At 37.0% G+C, this 23,379-nt stretch overlaps 1 protein-coding gene across 1 annotated transcript in view; it reads right to left on the bottom strand.

Moving 5' to 3' along the window:
• ITGA8 (integrin subunit alpha 8) overlaps positions 1-23,379 on the bottom strand; it is a 112,012-nt gene that overhangs the window by 30,600 nt on the left and 58,033 nt on the right. Inside the window, exons 21-25 of the mRNA XM_066198317.1 lie at positions 20,221-20,313; positions 14,584-14,663; positions 11,545-11,625; positions 6,221-6,326; positions 4,254-4,412 (exon numbers count right to left, since the gene is read on the bottom strand). Of these exons, the coding sequence (XP_066054414.1) occupies positions 4,254-4,412; positions 6,221-6,326; positions 11,545-11,625; positions 14,584-14,663; positions 20,221-20,313 (519 nt within the window). The remainder of the gene's footprint in view (positions 1-4,253; positions 4,413-6,220; positions 6,327-11,544; positions 11,626-14,583; positions 14,664-20,220; positions 20,314-23,379) is intronic.

Here is a 23,379-nt window from a genome sequence, read left to right on the forward strand (position 1 = left end):
GAATACTAGAGAGTTTTCATATTTACATTTTTATTTTTTTATAGATGCTAGAGTGTTAGCATCTTAGTAGTGAATTGTTACAGCAAAGGTTCGAAAACAGCCCTCTGTGGTTAAGAGAAAACACATGTGTCTCCTGCAACCATTTAAAAGCAGAATTTGTCCAGTGGCCTAGATGTCCAGGTTAAAGATATTATTTTATCATTCTTGAGCTGGTCACATGGAAATGCTCAACTGTACAATCTGTCTCTGTAGCTATTTTATATGCTACATATTTAGCACACTATACTTTATCTTCCTTCCCTTTAACTACAGTGTACTGTCTCAGTTTCCCCACCGTGGAAAACTGTGCTGCTTTCTTCTCCTGAGCATTATTACTTTGAGCAGGTTTCCAGACCTCTCCAGTTCCCCACTTGTCATTTCAAAACCCTGTTTCACTTTTCTTGTTTTCTAACCAGTCAATAGCTTTGCTGCATTGTGTAACTCCATCAGAAATGTTCTGGAAGAGGACTTTTTTACACAAATACTATACACATTATTTTATGTTACTTATATTACATTATATTACATTAAATTACACGTATTTCAATATTATATATATTATATCATATATTAAAATATAATAGACTAGAAATATATTATATTACTAGATTATACAAAAATTATACAACAGGACTTGGTGACCATTCAAGAGCAATGCATTGGATGGTATTACTTTGTCACAAGACCAAGCCCTAAACACAGTAGCAACAGTTTTCCAGCATGAGGAGACAGTGCCTCTGGAAGTGGTTAGCTCCTGCCACTCATGTTGGTGGATGTATCTTATATGGTGGATTTTTGCTGTTATTTCACTGCTTCCCTGACAGATGCTTCACTCGTGGGACTGCAGCACTCAGCTATTGAGAACATGCCATGTGTATCTGTATATTCTACCACAGTGGTCTTCATTAGGTACAGGTTTCATAAAAATGCTTTTTGCCATCAGTCTGGGAGAAAAAACAAACTCATCAGGAATATTGTCTCAAGCCAGAAGACAATCTAACTGAGCCTTCTTCTCATCACAGCTGGCTTTAGGAAGAGTAAGAAGGAAATAAGAATGAGGCATGCATACACAATACTCTCCTAATAACTTTCAGCTTCCAAATGTTTTCAGATCAGGGACTTGCTTATCTATATGAAGTTTTTGTTCATTTACTAATCTTCACTGGACTTCTCTTTTGGGAATTTGTTTACTTTCCTCTTAGAATCACGTAAACTTTTAACCCTGACTACTTCCCTTTGGCCACGAGTTGCAGACACCTGAGACCTGCCACCATGAACAATCACTTCCTTTTCCTTGTTTTGAATCTGGCTCTCCACGCTTCATTAGACGTTCCAGTTCCTGTGCAGGAAGAGGCAGAGAACAGTCAATCCACACCCACGCTCTTCCTGCCACTACTCATTTTGAGGATCATATTAGTGCATAGTCACCTCTTTTCTAGACTGAAGTGTCCTAGTGTACCGAGTTCTGAGTTCTTCTGCATTGGAATTAATTCTGTATCTTTGATAAGTACTTTTGCTCCTTTTTACACCTTTTTCAAGATCCATAATTTTATTATTCTTTCACATCCCTCACTGCCTTTATAGAAAGATAAGCTACAGAAAAGTGCCTAAACAGAAGTCTTTCCATGTGAGCACAGGTGTGACTTATCTTTGTGGACTAGACAATAGAGCTCAAGGAAAACCTCTGTACAAGAAATTCAGTTGTAGGGAGGAATATACTGCTTTGATTGAAACAGAACAATCTGAGTAATTTAAAAGGGAAAATGCCTCAGTGCCCTGAGAGAGGTAGGTTTGGATATCCAAAAGAAGTCAGGCATTTAATGTCCTTGCCCTTATTTGGAAATTTGAGCTAAGCATCATATTGTTTATAAGAAACTTGAAGGAGCTTGTTCCTGGGTCCTCTTGCCATCTAAAGCAATAGATAAGCATTACATATTTGAAACCTGATTGTGTATTCATGCTGTTCAGTGCTTTGAAAAACTGAAATTAGGAAAAGATATTTAATTTCTTGCCATAATGACTGTGCATCTAAAGACATACTCTGCCACAACAGAGGGACCATTATTACAGGAAAACTTCTCACAAGCTTCACAAGAATTTAGTCTTTTTTATGTAACAGATGCAATCATTATCACGTAGGAGAAGGAAAAGCAAACTAAAAAAGTAAAATAAATTAAAAAATATACATTTTCTGAAAATGTCAGTAAGGACTGTGGCAGTATTCTACCCAGCTTCTTAATTCAACCTTAAACAGAACACACTGGCTATGGTGGGAGGATTCTGAACTACTTTTCAGGTACTTGCAACCTGATCTGATCAGCGAGTTTGAGAAGCTAGACTTGCAAGTACAAATGCAGCCCCTTAACTTCTTCCTCCTCACCACTTTAGGAAAAGAGGTGAAAATTAGGTAGAAAAGATATGTAGAAATTCCCTGTCTCAATCTCGCTGTGCTTTGGGTATAAAATGAACAGATATTTTCTATCTTCTGTTTTCAGTAAATGAGTAAATCACTCATTTGCTTTTTCTTTCTCTAAAGAAACTAACTAAAAGGGTGGAATTCCAATGCCTCCTTGGTTTCCTGGGTGAAACACAAAGCTCTAGCCATACTGTATTTGGTGGATATCAATTTTTCTTTACTCTTTTTAAGAATGCATTGTAGTTCTGTCTGTTTTAGCTAAAGTCTTGACTCGTAGCTCCTTAGGTTGTGAACACTCCTCACCACTAGAAAGCTGTCTCCCCTTTCATTGAATATACCGAACTCCAAACCCCTTCTGGTATGCGAAAGACATAGAGCATTTTTAGCACTTGGAATGCAGCTCTCCCTGAAAGATGTTTAACAGGCTACTGCTTAAACTTGAGAAGTGTTGTTGTTTACTCCAGAAATGTCTGGAATCAGTCATTCTTAATAAACTGGATACCTTGTTTTTGATGGGATAATACATAGAGCTGTGCTTTGCTTAATCTTCTGACTTTGAGCCAAACCAAGCTCTATTGAGGGGATCTGCCATCACAAACACAGATCTTAAAACAGGAAATTGTCCAAGCAGCCGGGGATCGGGTTAGGAAAGCTAAAGCCCTAAGAGAATTAAATGCGGCCAGAGATGTTAAAAACAATATGAAAAAGCTTCTATGGATGCTCAAAGGAAGATGAGGGAAAATGTAAGTCCTCTCCAGAAGGGAACAGGAGACATGGTTACCCAGGATATTAGGAAGGCTGAGGTACTCAATGACTTTTTTGCCTCAGTCTTCACTGGCAAACGCTCCAGGCACACTGCCCAAATCACCGAAGGGTGAATGAAGGACTGCCTGCTGTAGGAGGTCAGGTTTGAGAACATCTAAAGGACCTGGAGGTGCACATGTCCATGACACTTGATGAGGTGCATCCATGGGACCTGAGGGAATTGGCAGATAAACTGGCTAAGCCACTCTCCAGATCTGAAAAGTTGTGGCAGTCTGGTGAAGTTCTCACTGACTGGAAAAGGGGAAACATAACCCCCATTTCTGAAAGGACTGAAAAAGGAAAACCTGCAGAACTACAGACCAGTTAGTCTCACTTCAGTGCCCAGCTCAGTCATGGGGAAGATCTTCCTGAATATTATGCCAAGGTACATGGCAAATGAGGAGGTGATTTGTGACAGCCAATATGGCTTCACTAAAGGCAAAATGTGCCTGACAGATTTGGTGGTCTTCTATGGTGGGGTCACAGTGTGGGTGGATAAGGGAAGAACAACTAACATCATCTGCTTGCACAAAGCATCTGCCACAGTCGCAGATGACATCCTGGTCTCTGTGCTGCAAAGACATGGATTTGATGGAGTCCTCAGGGGATAATGAATGGGCTGTGTGATCACACTCAAGGAATTGTGGTCAATGGCTTAATGTCCAGTTGGAGACCAGTGATGTGTGGTGTTCCTCAGTGCTTGGTATTGGGATAGGGCCCTTTTTAACATCTCTGCTGAGCACAGAGATATAAATATCTTATATCTCTCATATAAATCTTCTCATATAAATCTTTCTCATAAACAGAAACCAAATACGTACTGAGCAACACAACACTCACATTAGAAATGTTACAGACTGCCTATGTCTTGCTTCTTATCCAGGAAAATTATCTTGGACTGTTAAAAATTCCCAAGAAAGCCCCAGCCATTGTGAAGTGTAGGCAAAAAAAACCCCAATCAAAATGCAGAAAGGGTCGGAAATAAAATACTTACCTTTATTTGCATTGTATTAATAGGAGAGCTTGTTTGACAGTTCAATGGTCCGTGTGTTTGAATGTGAAGAATATAAAGAAGAAATTCCTCTCTACTAGATATAGGCCAACCAACATGGAGAATTGTATTGTTGATGGCACTTGGTCCTATATTGTGCAGCTGTTGAAGAAATATGATCAGTACTTTCTAAGGCACTAAATAACAACAAAAAACACTGCAACAACTATTCAGATATTTTAAAATTCTTAGCAGACACAGCCTTGAAGTATTTAGGGAAGGATGTATAGGTTATTAATATCACTTCATTGCTGGAGAGTCTGTGGCAAGTAGGAGAGAAGAACCTCTCCACATTAGTCACAAAGCCAATGGCAAATCTGAGACAGTAACAGTCTTTTCTCTCTGAGTCTGTATTCAGGATATCCACCATCTTTCCCATTTTTTCCTACATGTGAAGAGTTGAAATGATCTAAAAAAGTATAAAAAAAATCCCAACCCAAAACACAGTAGCACATAAATCCCACAGAAATATGAACAATGAACCTTAACAGATCATACTTGAAAATAGTAGCCAAAACTTCAGAATACAGAAGAAACACATTTCAAGACTAGAAGGTAGAGGAGAACCTAAACTAGCCTCTTTGGTTGGGAACTGTATTTTCAACACTCTCAATCTAAATTTCCTCAAAAGAAGTAAAGGAACTAGTTTTCCTAAATTAATATCCCAGGACATTATTTTTTTCTGGGGAAAATGAGCAAAGATATAAAAGTTTAGAAATCTAGACAATTAAAATAGTTTCCTTATGTAAATTTACAGTTTGAAAATAACTGATGACAACAGAAGTCTGGACATGTGCTGTCACTGGGCATGAAGAGCTAAAGAAGCTGAACACCATGGACCTTTATGCAAAGTTTCTAGAGATGTGAGAACCTCCTTTTTTTTCAATTTGCAGAATTTTTGTGACTGATGACCTTTAGTTACAACTAAATAAAAAGCCCTTTCAATCGTACATCTTCTGGGAGACTGCTTTGTCATTTTTATGCTTTGCTGAAATAAACCATGTAAGTGGTTTCCTTAGTAACTGTAACTAATCACTGTAATAATTTTAATGTATTTGAAGTCAAAAATACAGTTTCACAAACAACCCAAATGCTTGAGACAGGATGATTTGTTAAGTATTTTTCAGTTTAGAGAAATGTATTAAGATGAGGAATTCACAAATGATAATTTGTATTTTACAATTGTACTCACTACACTTTAGTATGTCATGCAAATTGTAATCTTACACTGCTGATTAAGCTCAGTTGCTTATGTTTTCTTGAGTGCTAGTTTGTAAATTATAACCATATGTGAAGCCCTCTGCTTTACCCTCTAGAATAAAGGCCATCCATCAGATTCTAAGGATGGTTTCTATTCCATATAGTTCACTCAATGCCCTTTTTCTAAGCTGAACTCTTAATTGACGAATCATCCATAGGAAAAACCTAACAAAAATACAAGGTAAAAATATGTGTACTTCAAAAATTGTGAGTTAGTTAGTTTTCAACAGAACACTTTCTGAGGTAACAAATTACATGTATGTCTACGTTTTTGGGGTTTTTTTCAGTTAGCTAAATGTCAAAGAAAACATTTTTTCCAGTGCACAGTATGCACAGCTTCTATTGAGAAGATATTTGACATTGATTATAAGGAACTTTTAAGGACTGTTTTTAGTTCTTGTCAAACACCCAAAATATTTATAAATCCCTTAAATATCTAAGACAGACTCCTAGCATAAACTACTATCTCCTCCACTCACATGAACAGATAACGGGGTTGCGAATTCCCAGATTAAATTTGGGTCATGTGCTCAAGTCAGAGTATTTACATTTGTGCCTTTATCTAGCTACAGATAAAGACAATAAACCAAATTCATCGGGAATTCAGTGGGAGCAGTGTGAGGTCCTGTGGCAACATACATAATTTTTACCTCATAGATGTGTTCTACTAAAGGACCAACTTCTTCTTCTTTTGTAGGTTGATCTTTGGGTTCCCAGTTGTGAAGTGGCAGAATAATTGTTGGGGGGTGAGACACTCTGTAATATACAAACCAGGTTAAAACAGCAAGTGTTACCAGTGACTGATTGCATTAGTTTTTTTTTTAAAAATGATTACCAATATAAAAAACTGAGACCTCAGAGGCTTGTAATTTGGGCACATTAATTAGAATTAGGTGAGGTGAATACTACAATGCCTCCACAAAATACTACCCAATCCTTCCAAATGACTGAGGGTGTGCATTTAGTGTCATACTTCCTGTGATGGATTGTCCTTTCCAGACAAGGGTGGAGCTCTCTTTGGAGAGAGGAATCCAGTCTGTTGGGCATTTATATGATTCTCACTGATGAGATACCTGAATACATTATCCACAAAAGTAGAGTAAATAAATGTATTTTTCTATTTCCATTTAATGTCTGTAGGTGTTTAATGCTATGCATCTTTCTTCCCTAGAACACATTTTTAGATATTACTTCAACTGTTCTGACCACAAATTTCTATAACATCTGTTATTATTCCTTTAAATAACCAGGCAAAGTAGCCTATCTCATCTTACAGATATTTTGCCTTCCATAAAGTCATAGTGGAAATTGGTGTACTGAGAAACAGAATTCAGGACTAGAGTCTAAAAGAGTGCTCCAAGCTTTCCAACTGCTTTGTGAACAAAGTGGCAGTTCAAACATTCCCTAAAATATTGTTGTGACTTGCAACAAATATATAAAACATAAACAAAGAAAACTGTGACTTAATATTTTACATCTTTCCAGCAGCTTTTTCATTTTTCCATTTCTTCTCTATCTGTCCTTAAGAAACTACTCTTCTGTTAACATCTTTACTTGAATCACAAAGATTTTATTTCCCATAAAAATTGGAATTTCATTGTACCGGTCCCATTCAGATGCCAACTAAACCTCACTCAGGTGTTCAGCAGTTGGGAAATCAGATCCCAAGAATTTCCTTTAGCATGATAGGTCAGTTCTGGCACAGACATCTGTCATCTACAAGTACTACATGTAGCTCTTGGTGCTAAAATGGTATTACCCTTTCTTTGCTAGGGTCAACTCCCACTCAGTTTTGCTCATTTATGGAGTCTTTAGCTGAAATAAAATCCATAAAATTTCAGTGTTGGTTCTGCCAAAGCTGGAGTTTTGCTAACAGAAAACTGTTAAAAAAACAATCATTAATTGTTTTAGAGTGTAAAATTTAAGTAACATGATGGACTTCTAGGCACTGATGGCACACTTTGCAGTGGCCCTGCTGCAGATTGTCCCTTGAAGAAAAGATTGGATGGTTTTGTTGCAAATGCTGAAAAAATACTATTGGAAGAAATAAACTGTTTTCAATTACAGCTCTTATGTCATATACAATGAATGAAATGACTGAAAGACAATTTTCTACAGTACACAGCTTCTCAAAGCAGAAAGAAATCCCAGAGAAGAACAGCTTAATACCATTCGGCTGAAGTACAATGTTTTGTGAAGTTTGGTGTATTCTGGAGTATCCTGTAACTCTTAATACTTCTTCAGACTTCAAAATGCTAGCAGTTTGTACTAATAAGTATGCCAGAGGACAAATTCACAAGCCAACACTAATAATAAAAGAAACTCAACATATTCATTTAAAAAACTATCTCTGATTGGGTACTTAGCCTGAATTTCACAAATCATCTTGTTTCCAATATAAATTTTAATTATTGATTGCTGTTGGAGAATAGAAACTTCAGAGTGTTGTTACAAAAGCCAAGACACATAGACTCTTAATCTACCACAAGAAACTACAAATCAGAAACTGTACAGAGACAAAAAGAAGACTTGCAGTTTCAAAATTCAGTGTTTTCCATGGCACTGTCAGGGCAGTATTCTTATTCACGGAATTACAAAATGCAAAGAATAAATTTAGACATTAAATTTAAATTATTGTAGCACATATAAGAACATTTATGTTAAAAGAACTTACAGTTATTTTTACCTCACAGATGGTTATTTTGAGGACTTCTGCTATTGACATGAAAATAGCAAAATTAGGTCAAATGAAAAGCAAATCTGCTCTTTTCACTATTTTATTTTGCATTAAATTGAGAATATTTTTAACATTTGAATGAATTATCAGACAAAGATTTATCCTAGAATTTTAGGTGACAATTATCATGAAACAAGAGTACTGAATAATAAGGCAAATGAAGTATGGCCCACAGAAAAGGCTTATATGGGGATATACAATAAAAATTCTGCCAGCTCCAAATCCTCTCAATCCAAATTACTTCCTTCCTGAATCCCTCATTCCTCTAGTGCTCTTTCAGCAGTGGGAGATAAAAATGACAATACTAAAACTCCTGCATTTTTATAGACAAGAAAAGATAAGCAGAATAATCAAATCTGAATTATCAAAGCAACCGCTTATTTAACTATTTAAAGAGTTATGTTAATTTTCTTTTAAATAGGATATTGAAGAAGATTTTTTCCTTTCTCACAGAAGAAATATTGCATGGTTCCACTCTGCAAGTATATCTGCATGTATGCATATGCACAATTTCATAACTACTTACTTTTCCTCAGTAAAATGTTCAGGGCATCCAGTTCCACTCTCTGCAACTCTCAGAAAAATAAAGAAACGATTCCAAGATATTTTCCAGTCCAAATGTGGACACAGTCTCTCTTTTATTTTTATCTAGGAAACAGTGAGCAATTCCCTTGGAACTGCACGTTTTAGCATCTCTGAGTAATTAGCAAAATCTGTCAACAAAGCAGTTGGGAATGCTACAGCTAATAAGAAAACTAAAACACTTAAGAGGACAGAAACTGGAAGTCATTCAATTGAGTAATTCCACTGTATTTAATAACCCATTCCTTAGAACTGCAGGCAGCAATTCAAGCAACTTTTTCCACTTATCACCAAGTTCATAAGAACTGAGGATTTTGTGGTCATTTTTTGATCTATCTATTTACCTGTTTCATTAAAAAGAACACACTATGGCACAGAAAAAGCATGATGGAGGCAAAGTTTCCCAAGAGTCTTCAAAGAATAAGAAGTTTGTAAGACTTTTTTATTACAGTGAGGAGAGACTTCACTAAAAAAATAGAATCCACAGCACTGGAAGCAACCCTTACTGGGAAGCTCTGTATATGTAACCATAACTGTTCTGGTCTGGAACCTCAGACAGTCCTCAGCGTGGGTGTTCACCCATGGCAACACCTAGCAGCCACTAGCTCCCAACACTTTCTCACACATCTGTAGCCCATTAACTAACACCTTGAATTATTTTTCCTCAGCCTCTACTACTATATTACACCTTCTGTATTTTTCACCTTTCTATCCGGCTCATTTCCTTAGATCACCACTAGCTTCAGAAAATGAAATTATATTTTCACTTCTGTTCTTATTAAACATGTTGTCTGTCAAGTGCTCCTTTTCAGAAATAAAATAATTAAAATATATCCACACAGTCTTTGAGTGCCACCTTTTCTACCCACCTGACTAGTTTTAGGTTCTTCTTAACCTGGAATACACTTACAAAATATGATGAAAAATCCTTTAAAAGTCTCTCTGGTTTAGACTGAATATTAGACCCGATTAGAGCAGATAGACTGAATATTAGAGAAGAAAACATGTTTTCTGTGATCTGCCAGATTATTTGACTTATTGCTAGCACTAGGCAGTCATATTGTCTCAGAAGTGACAACTATATTTTTATAAATTAAAAACCCAGTAAATGCATTTTTATTTGTTTACATCTAAGGCAGCCCCTTGAGGTGCATCACATAAGAGACATCTAGCACTCTTGCATCAGCCAAGCCTCACAGCCTGACTGTGGAAGTGAATATGGGCCTTGTAACTCCTGTTCAACCCTTGCAGAGCTGGCTGGCTAAGGGGTTTTTTGAGCTGTAGTTTCATAAGAGGAGATGTAGGAAATTTAATATCCCAGACAAAAAGCAATGAGAGAAATTATTTGCTTTAAAAAGACATCCTCCTGACTTCCTCCAAGATGGCAGAATAGGAGTCTAGTTCCAATATTTTATGGGGTACTCTAATATTCTTATAAAATCTTAGAATCATTTAGGTTGGAAAAAACCTGAAAGATCATTGAGTCCAACCATAAAACTAGTTCTGTCAAGTTCACTGTTAAATCATGCCCCTCAGTGCCAGATCTACATGTCTTTTCAGTATCTCCCAGGACAGTGGTTGAGACACTTCTCTGAGGAGCTTCTTCCAGTGCTTGGCAACTCCGTCTGTGAAGAAAATTTTCCTAACATCTAAACTGAACCTCCCCTGCTGCCACTAGAGGTTATTTCATCTTGTCCTGTCACTTGTTACCTGGGAGGGGAGACAGATCCCCACCACACTAAAACCTCCTTTCAGTTAACTGTAGAGAGCAATAAGGTCTTCCTGAGCCTCCTTTTCTCCAGGCTGAACACCCCCAGCTCCCTCAGCTGCTCCAGGCCCTTCACCAGCTTTGTTGCTCTGTGCTGGACTTGCTCCAGTACCTCAATGTCCTTCTTGTAGTGAGGGGTGCAAAAATGATCCCAGTATTTGAGGTACGGCCTCACCAGTGCCAAGTACAGAGCATTGATCAGTGCCTGCTGGCCACACTATGTCTGACACAAGCCAGGATGCCATTGGTCTTCTTGGCCACATAGGCACAGTGCTGGCCCATGTTTGGCTGGTAATTATCACCTAATTGCATTTTATAATTTCCAAAACTAAGCTGTATATGAAAACAGAGATAGAAATTATAATCTTTGATCATATCCTGTGTTTAATTTTGATATACTTCGTGTCAGTGAACAGTTTATCGTAACTCATTTCTTACTCATCCTTTCTCCAAAGGCCTCACTCTGCTCTCTGTTAGTACATGCCTTGCCATAATGCGTTTCACATTTCCAGCCATAAAAGCAGTAGATTCTGTTTAGTATTCAGCATTAAGTGTCCAAGTGGTTGCACAGGAAGACCTACACATATGAGCAGGCATTTTATATTAGTAACATCCATGCACAATTTGAATGCCCAGATAAAATGTTGGCTCTGACAGGTGTCCCCACAATGCCAGATTCTTTAGATTGCTGTCTTTGCACAGACACTCAATAAGTCTGTAGTAGCTCCATCCTGCAAGGCTTGCAGGGATGAGACTCAGGTGTCCTAGATGGATAAAGCATTTAGGTTTATAATATGCCAAAAGATTCACTACACGGGATTATCATATGCAGAAAGATTCTGTAAAAAAGTAGTTACCATAATGAATTGAAATAGTTGAACACTTACCCTCTGATCTGTACTTGAGCCACAGCACTGATATTGATATGGAGGTTCACTAAGTTGCTGGTGGGATTTATCTTGTTAGAACTGAAAAATATATGTACAAGTATTAACAAAGGCTTTATATCAGAACTCTAGATTATCGTATCACTCAATACACAAGGTCCACTGGACATACTACAAAATGGGATTCCTATTGCCACTCTTCAGTCTTGTAGGACACTGGTATTTAAGTTGCATATTATTTGAGCTCATCACATATTTAATAATATCTTCAACTCAAGCCTCCTTTAAAGAATTCTGTGATGATGAATAGGATGATACAAATTTATTTCGCTCAGAATATCATGTAAATTCCTTTGTACAACTTGGCTATCTGTATAGATAAAAGTATCTTTATAGAATAGAAGTTTGTTTCATGCATTTCAAGAAGGCAGTGTTAATGAACAAGACAGGCTTTGTTAGAATAAAATTTATTTTTATGACTCTCCAAACTTGTGACTTTTGCATGACAGAGTCTTTGGGGAAAAAGAACCAAGATCAACTGTTTTTTTCATTTTCTTATTTTCTTCCCTCCCCTATCCAGACTGTTAACATTTTTAAAACCACTTAGAAGTGAAAACAGATCTTTAAAATCTAGAGCTCTCACTCATCTTACTGTCTTTTTTTATTGCAAATCCTTAGTAATAAAGGTAGTTTCTCTTACTTCAAAAGGCTACTCCAGTGATTATAGCCCATTTATATAAAGAAAAGTTTGCAGGTTCAAATTCATGAAGATGGTGAAGTAATTACAGACTTAGAATTTATTTAATTATGGGATTAAAGACACTAAATTGGGAATTTTTTTCCAATCAAGTGTGGTCTTCCTTGCTCCATGAACACTAAGTTTCTATTGTTGTCTCAGTTTGCTGTTATCACATCTGGGTAGCATCAGTCAATTGGAAACATTCAGAGAAGGTCAGCATTCCCAGTGACTGACTCCTGAGAAGTAAAGAGCAACACTGCTTTGATCCAGGCTTTCTAGTCACAGATTGCTAAAATTAAGAGCATCTCTAATTTGTTTGTAAACTAATGCAGATTCCCATCTAACATTATTTTAACTTTTATGTAATCCTCTATAACCATTGTTTTGAGTGTAAATGTACAAAAATTGTCTGAAGTATAAAAATTTTTATACCACTACTTTGTTAAAATAGCTGCTCTCCAATTTGCATATTCATCCTACTTTCCATAGAGTTAACACACAGATTTTGGTCATATATATCTGATATTCAAATCTTGTTCATGCTTTATGGCATTTTTTTAGAGAAGAATATAGTTTAAATAAAAATGCCAAGACCTCTCTCTCTAAGCGGTACATAACTGCATAGCAACATCTGCATCAGAAAAGGAATCAGATTTCAAGACACTACTCAGCCTCTTGCTCATTTCTTGTAAGTAATGAACTTCAGGCTTCCAAACCAAAATAGTTATTTTCCCCTTGATGTTTTGAAGCAAATGAAAGTTCTCTATTTTTAATAAAATAAAGTAGGACTCAAATTCAGACGTATTCTTGCCTCCATTTATGCAATTTCCTCTTTTTGCCTCACAGAGTTCGGTTCCCTTTTTCTTTTAGGATTGTTTTACCTTGTCCTTGTTCACTAAGGACGGAGAAACACACAAACTATCCTGCTGCTTGTGAATGAATGTACAAAGCAGTGAGTTTTAACTGTAGGGTACATTCCCTATGCAAGAAATTTTACTCTTTTACTCTTTCCTTTTTTGTTTTTTTTTTTAAATAGCTGTGTGCTCTTCAGCATTTTCATACCAGTTTCTAGCCCAACACATTTCCTTCCTTTACATTTTAGGGAGTCACACTCATGGAAGAAGCATGAGATATTATTTCTCTTGAGTTCAGACTTATTCCTCAGGAAATTCTTGTCACCTTTTAAAAACAGTTACCTACATTCAACTCTTGTTACTTAGACAGATTTAACTACCCAAAAAGCTCTAGACCTCCTCAATCTCACAGCATGAAAAGGATACTGACATGAGCCTTGGATAACCACTTAAAACTATTGCTTGCATTAAGAAATGAATAGTGCCAAGGACAGGGGACCTACAATGTAAATGTGTCTCTCCCCAGAGAAGCTCATGTCCAGGTTTGCATGATCCTCAGCCAGATTCCAGGGACAGGGCTGAGGCCTGATCAAGTGCCTAATGGACTTCTGTGGCATTGCTGTGCCCTTCCTGAGTTTCTGCATGTCCTTTCCTTTCAAGGGTTACGTTATGGAGACATGACTTAAACATTTAAAATGTCTCAGTTATTTACCATAATGAACATGATCAAGGCCCTCATTAAAGGCCAGACATTAGCAATTAAGTCTCTGCATGTGGGGCAGAGAGGGCCCCATACAGAACTCCAGTGTGCATTTGATGAGGACAGAAGGAGCAGAAACCCTGCCACCTACTGAAAAAGGCCCAGGTTTGTTTTTGCTGTTATCCTAACCTAGCCCACTCTGTGCTTTTACGTCCCTGTGGAAGAAGTACTCCTCAGCATAAAACACAAGATTCTACAGTATTAATATGTGAGGCCCACAAATAGGGAGGAATCTAATGGAAAAATTACAAAGGTTCACCTGCATCAAACTGAAACACTTCTCTTCATGCAGTAAATCTGCTGAGCAGATTTTAACTGCTTTCCTTTTATTTTCTAAATTTTTGTGAAGAAGGAGCCTGTCTGGGTTAATTCAGAGCATGATAGGTTTGCACATATTCATCTTGGTTACAAAGTGATTACTGTTTATTAAGTTCGGATTTGGCAAATCTGTAGAAGATCTTTGTATTGTTGACCAAAATCAGTTAACCTACATTTTAAAGAAATAAGACTGATTTTCCTAACAGCTAACAAGGCTCCAACCTCAAAAATTCTCCTGACATAAGCCACCGTTGGAAAGCCCCTGAAATTACTGCTGATACTTAAGAGGGACCTTATTATATAATAAACTTCATATGCCAAGAGGAGTTCATAATTTGAATAACCATGCTCTTGATAAAGTATCTAACCTTTTTATTTGCAGCTCAAAATTGATGCTGAAATCTGCATTTTCAAAATGCTGAACAGAAAATCGAATGCCTGTGGAGAACTGAGAAAGAAACAAAACATTAGGTTACTAGAAACAGTAGATCTCTCCAGATCAATAATGCAGTACAGTTCAACATTGCATTTCACAGACTTATACTGGATACTGTTGCCTTTTAAAATTAGTATGAAATAACATCATCTAGTTGTTCTCAGGAAAAAATACCATCTTGCCTGTGTATGTCACCAGATGGAAAACTTGGCTGAAGAGAGGAAAGATCAGAGGAATAGAGAAGCACACTCCCAAGAACACAGCAGTGGGCCCTTCTTCATCCAGACATTCTTTGCCAAGCCAAGCCAGAAGAAAATAACAGTTGTCTGGCAGCTCTCATCCCTGCCTCCATCCATGCACGTCTTTGTCCAGGTCTGCAGGGCTTCCTGGTCCCCGCATTGTCTCTGCACCTGGGAGCTCTGCACTGCATGCTTTAGATGTTGTGGGACTGATTGAGTACCTGAGGCTAAATTAGCAGCAGTTTTAATTTACTTTTAGTTTGATTCTTTTCTCCATTGCAGTTCTGTTAAGCAGAATACAGCTTCAAAGTTGTATTTGCAGTTCAATTTGCCACAACTTGGAGTGAGTGACCAGAGGAGACAGTAAAACACACATGTCCCAAAACTGAGGGAGGTAAGTGCTTCCACCGGTGCTGCCTTGCATTTAAGCAGACACTTCCTCCCTTTGACAATTTCCATTTGCTTTGCAAGAAGAGCAGGGATAAGCAGATCAAGTTTATTCAGATGAGAAGAAGGGCTAACTAGAGAAGGAATGTACAATAGCCCATGGTGGGGGTCTCTGTAAGCCTCTTGTTGGACATATTTACAGCCCCAGTGTGGAAGTGGCCGGTGAGTAACAGGAGATTCCAGCTGCCCTCAGTGTTAAATTAATTAAATTCTACTGTAATGTTTAAATTATTGTTTCTGTTATTTCAACTGCATGTTTTACATCTGGTAATTTTCAAAATGTGAATTTTGCAATTCCTACAACTTCTCACTCCCCCTCTACCTTCAATCTGGCCTGACGGCAGAATTTTTTGCAGGATAACATGAACATTGTACTTCCATTTTCCAAAAAAGGATGGTAACACATAGATATATACTCCATGTGGATAAACGATCTTCCTGAGAAATTCATCAAAAGGCATCAGAGGAAATGAGAACATTATTCCCTCATTTCTGCCAATGTCTGACTAGATGGGGGAGCAGGGTGGGGGAAGACAAAGAAGTTGTCTGCTTGGCATAATTTCCTTAGAATATTTAGGGAAACCTTGTTAACAACAGGACAGGACACACCAATGTAGGGACTTCCATTCAACATCATGAAGATGAGGAATTTTCCTCTGTGGATGTCATTTCATATGTTAAAGCAATCTGTTTTTCCCACCAATTTTTTTTCATTCAATTCTCCTATTTCTTCATTTGCAGTGTGCAACACAATCCATTACCAGAACAAAACTTACCTAATATGTTTCAACTACTTTCCGCTGACTCATGCTGAAACAATACTGTCATCATAAATGGAATGGTGAGTTCAAATCTTTGAATTCTGATTATCTTAATGTCACAGTTACAGTTGATCTCTCCTTTTTAAAGCAAAGTCTTTCAGATGAAAAGACAGTGCTCATTAAATTACTCAGAAGTTGAATAGCTGACTTGGAATAGAGATGTAAGCTCTTTTTAATTTTAAGCTCACTTTTTGGAGATGATATTAGCAACTCTATTGATATTCCATTCATCTTTAAAAAGATAATAATCTCTTTAGTCTTTTAGACAAAATTTTTCAAATATTAAACTCACCATTTCTCTTACTGTTTTTACTAACCAGTATAAATAAATTTGTTTCCACTTAGAGCAGAAAAAAGATTTGATGAATCAAAGATAAAATTTTCATTAGACAGAGCAGACATGAACGGCAGTTTTGATGATCTATTACACCCCTGAGGCTTAATCCCCTATTTAATAGTGAAACACACTCCTACTGTATAATTCTAATAAGTTGCAGATGTTGTCTTTGTATAGTCATATGACTTTGTCAATGTCAAGTAACCCTTGACATTGCTACTAATAATGGGGCAAAGATGCTCACATGCCCTTGCTGAAAACCCACTGAGGCCAAAGGAGTTTAACTTGCTTGAACCTGTAACTCAGCAATTACTCAACATCCTTATTTTAGTAGGACATAAATTTCATCAGAATGGCTTATTTTTACTTAAAATTTTCGAAGTGAAGTTAATTTCATTAAAATTGCATTATTTCCATGTTTGTAACATCATGTATCTTTGAAATATATGACATTTCTGCTATTAGTAATAAGTTTTAATCTATTATGTTTGACAGGATTTAGAAGTATGCTAGGAGACAGAGGAGTAGCTTTTTTTGAAGTGTCATACAGTGCATAAGAAAGATAAAACGTGGCACTCTTGAAGAATCAGTTTGGTACATACCAAGAAATAGGCAAGATCTTCCAAGCCTCCAATTTTCTAACCTTATTTCTATTAAACTTCCAGATTTTTCTACTAGAATTTTCTCACTTGCCAATGCCACTGAACAGGCATTAGAAAGCTTGTCAATTTGATCCATTTCAGTGTCATAAATAAGTATGTTGTGCAATCTTTGCCAGTGAGATGTTGTCAGACATTTAGTTTGCATTCTGGGCCATTTGGCAATGAGGTTTTCCTTACCAATTCTTTTTATCTTCATTTTTAGTCTTTCATTTTTTTTTCTTTTAACTTCAAAAATATTACTGAAAAGGTGAAGTATTTTTTTGTGCCCAGTAAACAGTTTTAAGAACACAGATGACATAATGCATTTTGAAGATGTAAAGACTACAACCCTGTAGTCTGCTGCAGTAATATCTCATGGATTATATTACAAAATCCCAACATAACCCTCATACTCAGAAGTTGATCTTCAAGAGCTCAAGCATTCCAGGATTTCAGGGTGCTGGCAAGTCATTAAGGTGACTCAATATTTAAAGAGTTTTAGGAATGTTCAATTTTGACCTAACCCTTCCTTCCCACTCACAGCTTCCACAAAGAGTCCCTTTCTGACTATTTTGTGATCTCCTGCCAGAGCAGAATTGTTTTGCAAAACTGGAAATGGATCAGAGTAACCTTTTCAGATTTATGCAATTTGTACAAAGGGCTGGTATTTTGCTTTTGGAAGTACATTTGCCATCATAAATATGTTTGGACTGAAAAAACACAAGTCCTTTCACCTTTACTGAGCGTCCAGGAGAGCTGGCTTCAAAGATAAACTTAGGATTTAAGATTTCACTTACTCTAATCAAACAATGTTGCCATCTGGCTTTGTAATGCTCCACATTCATATGCCTCAATTTTAAAGGGCTGGATTGTTTAGTTATAAAGTAGAAAACCCTTGAATATGTTATGAACCCTGCTGTTTTGTTCTGCTACTTCTCTCTTTATGAAGTAGTTTGCTTAGGAGTATCTGGTAATGGAACTTGCAGCAGTCCTGGAGTTGATTCTGAAGAAAAGAAGGATTAGTTATGATGTGAAAATTCATAGACAGGTGAGAGTAGTAATGTTTTAGTGGCCACCAAATGGCATTCCTGAAGTCCTCACACTGCTAGCATTTTGGGCAAATGATTATGTGGAAACAGGCCTTTGGATTCAAAGGGAGGTGTATGAGGGTCTGTACTCTAACACCTCTACACTTAGACCTTTCCATCACTTATGGTTAGGACAATATGCAAACTACAAAGATTTTCTTCTTGGTATACAAGTCAGTGTCTCTTGTTTTTGTTCTTCCTTTTCTCTTCCAGCCCAAAGGGTTTTATGCTCTCCTGCCCCACTCCACTGCATTCCAATCACCCACAATATTCCTGTCCACTTCTGTCTGTATCCTGAGAATTTGCTTCTGCCTTGAGACTAACTAGGAAACTACTAAGCAGATAAGTAAAACTGCTGTCTTCACAATACAAGGAATTATTTGCTTTGAATTGGAATTTGTCTCGTGCTTTGGCCCATCAATGCATCCCATCATCCCATTATGAAAATTCCATTCCACAGAAATGTTTTCAATTACTTTCACTTTTTAGGATTTTCATTAAGTAGAATAAAACAAAACCTACAAAATCTTTTGGCCTTCTTGTCTGTGTCCTTCCCAGAAAATGTTTATAGTAGTCCCTTCAGACTTCTAGTTCAAAGTAGTTCAATGGAGAAGGATCCTCACCAGGAAGATTCTTCTTCCTAGGAGATCCATTGCCTAGAGTTCAATTTTCAATGGTTTGCACCTCCCTGTAGTCCCAAATAATCTCTGGGACTGCCTGTGACCATGCAAGCAGATCACTGAATGAGACACTTGCTCTCTTTCTAAAGTTCTATGGTTGATCTGAGGCTATCCCTAAGATCCAAAGAAATTTATTCTAGTCCCAATCTCCAATGATATGACCCATTTTTTTCTTCTGTCAAAGGTCACACATGAACTGCTTCAAGATTAAAGGAGGCCAGGAAAGCCTCTCTCTAAAGAGAGGCTGAAGATTGAAATATTGATCTTCCATGGGATAAACCTTAACTTAGTAGGGATTTTGAAAATACTAAAGAAATTTGCTTTGGTTTCTTTGCAAAACCATCCAATACGAAATTTAAACAGTAGTAGTTTTCAGTTAAAAGCTGTTAGTTATTCCTGAAATGTGTTTATGCTGTTGACTGCTTTGTTTTTATTAGGACAGTTTTTTATCTAGGTATCAATATTTGGATTATTTTCTTTTAGTTAAATATTCATGGAACTTAGAAGTTTATGATAAACACTAAATTCCTCTGCAAGAATATCCATAGCTGAACATTCCTGGATTTAACACTTCTGGGATTTCCTGGGTTGTTTTGTCATGAAAAAGGGACAAAAGAATGACAATTGTGATGAAAAAGGGACAAAAGAATGACAATTGTGGAATTTTTTATCTCCAAACCTATTTTTATGCTTATCTAGCGTTTATCATCAGTTATTACACAGGTCTGCTTTTGTCCAAAAGCAAGGCTACCATCATTATATCTAATGTGTAATAAGATTTATGAGAGGCTGTCTTAGGAAAATCTTTAGAATTAAAATAATAGCTTTAAAGCAGAAGTTTATTCCAAATGCACTTTTCTTGATATAAATTGTGATATAAACTGGTAAGACAACCCCTATGCACTCAAAAGGAGAATCCAGCTGAAGAAGTTGTCATTTACTATACATATATCTATATATTTTAAGCAGAAGGAATACTAAAATGGAGAAATAAAACGATCACATTATAGATTGGAATCTCATTATACTAGTGCAACTTCTAATGAAATGATAGTGATAAATTGAGTTACTCTCATTTTCTTTGAGTGACATAAACCCCAAGTTCTAGTATACATAATCTTTTAAAAAAACAAGTTGTTAATTTTTCAGAAGCACAGTTCTGCCTCTTATTACACCAACAAATTCTCGTCTAGGTAAATAATTTGGTTTATGTGCTGCTTTTTGGGACACATTCTGGTAATTGAATAAATTTCCATTTGTTCCCCTTTAAAATTCAATTAGATAAAAATCAGTAAAAGCATCTGGTTTTCCCTTACGTTTGCGCCAGCCACCATGGGGTTCCCAAGATCACAAACCACCATTCTAGTTTCATTTTCCATCTTGTAATCACAGCTCAATACACGCAGTGCCTGCAACAAAAGGACACCAATACAGAGGTCAGAGATCACAGTGAAATGCATCCAGTTGGGAAAGTGATGCCTTTTTGACTGTGACCTTTCTTTTGATTTCGGACACCTGCTCAGTGCACTATCAAAACATTTAACTGGTTGTCAGACAATGGAGGAAAACTGATGCCAGGGAAAAACAAACAGGATAGTTTCCCAGTACCTTAAGAATCATGATGAGATCACTCTATGTCTAGTTTTACCACACTGCTTTGTTGTTGTGAATCATTCATATAGCCGTATGACTCAATGAAGAAATGAAGAGCAGGCAAAAATAAATGAATGAGAAGAACAGGTCTCACAGTAATTAGAGGGTTATCCATCACTGGAAGTCTCTATATGAATTTCTGACATTGGCAAAACTTGAGTATGGATCAATTCTAGATTTTTGTTTTCCAATCTGTGGTAAAATACTTAGAATATTAAATATTTCTGTAAAAACATATATGGTTATATGTTTTTATAAATTAGCAACAAAGGAGATAAACTTTCATATAATCAGATATAAACGCTTCTGTTGTTTACTGCAATTTTTATCACTAGTAATATCATCAGTAAACAAAGCCAACTCTACAAGAGGAGGAACAGCTGTAAAACAGTGCAAGCTAAGAGATACGGAATAAGGCAAAACAATAAAATGTGTGAGGTTTTCCATAAAATGTGTGTGTGTGGGGGGGTGGGGGTTCTGTTTTCCTCTCCAACATCTTCAGTAAGTGAAGGTATTTCCATATAAGTGCAGAAGTAAACCGGCTTTGTAAAAGCAGGATTCAGCAAGTTGCATTACCTTTCTGCTCATTTTTGATTCTCACAGATGAAGCAGTGTGAACAAGTTCATGCTCTTGACATAAAAAGACCTGGGAAATCTCTGGTCCGATTTACCCTATCTGTAAAAGCCAGTATGGACATGCTGTCCTCATAACTTCCTGAGATTAAAAGAAAAGACAGGGCATGTCCTGAACAGAGCCCATGTGAAGCATGCCCTCAGCACACACCTCATTGTACGCTGACATTTTTATAGTTTGCTAGGAGGAAACAAAGTTTGTTACACAGCATGTCCAGTGAACTAACAGCCTTCCCAAGCCTCTCTAGGGTTGGGAGGGAAGCACTTTTACACTCTTTCCAGCTGGTTAATTAGAGGTGGGAAGCAACACATGGGAGAAAAGAGGGTGTTAACACAGTTGGAATCAAACTTGTCTGGAAAATTGTCCATTTGATCTTGATGTGTGGGTTTATAGTTTTGCTTTCATTGGGGGAGGGGGGTTGAAATTGAGGTCTAGAAGTTAGAAATAAATACTCATTTTTATTAGATATTTGGCAGTTTCTTTAAAGATGCTGTATCATAAGAGATGATACAGCAAGATACAAGAGAAAATAAGCCCTTTTCACTCTTTTTTTTTTTTTGGTCCCTCAAAGGCTGGGAATAGAGGAATTTTTGAAGTAGTTCTTCTGCAATCCAGAGGTTATGTTCCTAGACTAAAAATGATTAATGGTGCAGAATTTATATGACCACCATCACAAAAGCTAATTTGTGCGGTATGAAGATGTGACAAAGGATCAACTGTGGTAGAATTCCTTCCGTAATGAGATTTACTGTCTTTGTTTTTGCATTGATCACCTTTTTGAGGTGGTTAAGAAAATTAAAACCAGTCAGGAAGCTAGCAAGAGCTGAGACTTGTACACCTACTATTGTCAGTATCAGTGCATTCACATGTAACTCAGCCAGACAAAAGGGTTTGCCACAAAGCCCTTCTACCTGACATTGGTAGCAATTCACATTTCTGAAGCAACACATGATTTTTTTGGCAGCCTCGAGCAGAAGTAAAACCCCGACAATTAACACATGTGCTCCCAGGGTGCATTTTAACTAGAAAGTGATTGGATGATTTAAGTAATCCAGGAAGTCTAAGAACTTGAAACTCTTTTTTGTGGTTGTAGTGATGAATTACTAATTAATGCCACGACAGCTAAACAAAACAGGCTGGCAAGTAAAAAACTTCCTTTTTCCTTTACCATCACATTCCAATTTTATTTTCTGAGGGAAAGGGGATGGATTAGGTACCATCTTCTAGTCGATGGATATGTATGTATCTAGTTGATGTATGAAGAGTAGTCTTTGCCTTCACCAAACTCAAATCACATATCATCTAGCAAGTCACAATAAACGTAGTCTAAGAATTTCCATGTAAGACAAGAATGTTCCAGGTCTTTTTCTTATTTTAAGAGTGCCATTCTTTAGTTCAGAAAGGCACAGGGGGAAATGGCTCAGAGCTTATCCACTGCAATACCTATCTAGATGTGATCTTTACCAGCAGTTTCCAGCCTGAGCAGAGGCAGCTCTGCCAAAATACACAACGTTTTTGGTGTGTAACAAATATCTGTTAGTGGTTTGTATTTGCCTGATTTACTAATTATTCCATAAGAATTTGGGTCCCAGCTTTTGCTACTAAGGCAGGATTGAGCTGTTCAATATGAGCAACTCTGCCTTGGAGCAGAGGATTAGAGCACAGTATTCAGGCAATGGCTGGGGGTTCAAACACAGTCATGCTAGTGACTGTTGTAGTGTAAGAATGTACCATATAGCAGTATATATTGTCTCTGCATCTACTGCTGGAAATAAGAGGTAATATAACATGGTTATACTTTCTTCATTGCAGATAATTTCAGTAAATTCACACCTACTGCATATGAACAGTTATGGCAAGTCAATGGGTTCCAGGAACTAGTGATGCTGCGGTAATTTTCTCATTTACCTGGTCTCTGGACCTTCTAAGTGTTTCCACAATACAACTGATGAAAAACACACTTGATTTTATTTAAAGTCATTCTATTTCAATCCTTAGTTTTTGACTGAAGGAAATGTCAGCATCTGCAGGAATCAATAAAGCTCCAAAATCATGTCCCTGACCTCAAACTTTAGGATCACATACATTCACTTGTGTCTCCACTTGCATATGATCACATTTCTGCAAAATGTTGTTCATTTTTAATGCAGTTGCACAGTCTGTGTGCAATACTCTACAGAATCAGGTC

Source organism: Chamaea fasciata, unplaced genomic scaffold, assembly GCF_029207755.1.
Source record: "Chamaea fasciata isolate MVZ Bird 193981 ecotype frontalis unplaced genomic scaffold, bChaFas1.0.hap1 SCAF_1, whole genome shotgun sequence".
Lineage (NCBI taxonomy): Eukaryota > Metazoa > Chordata > Aves > Passeriformes > Sylviidae > Chamaea > Chamaea fasciata.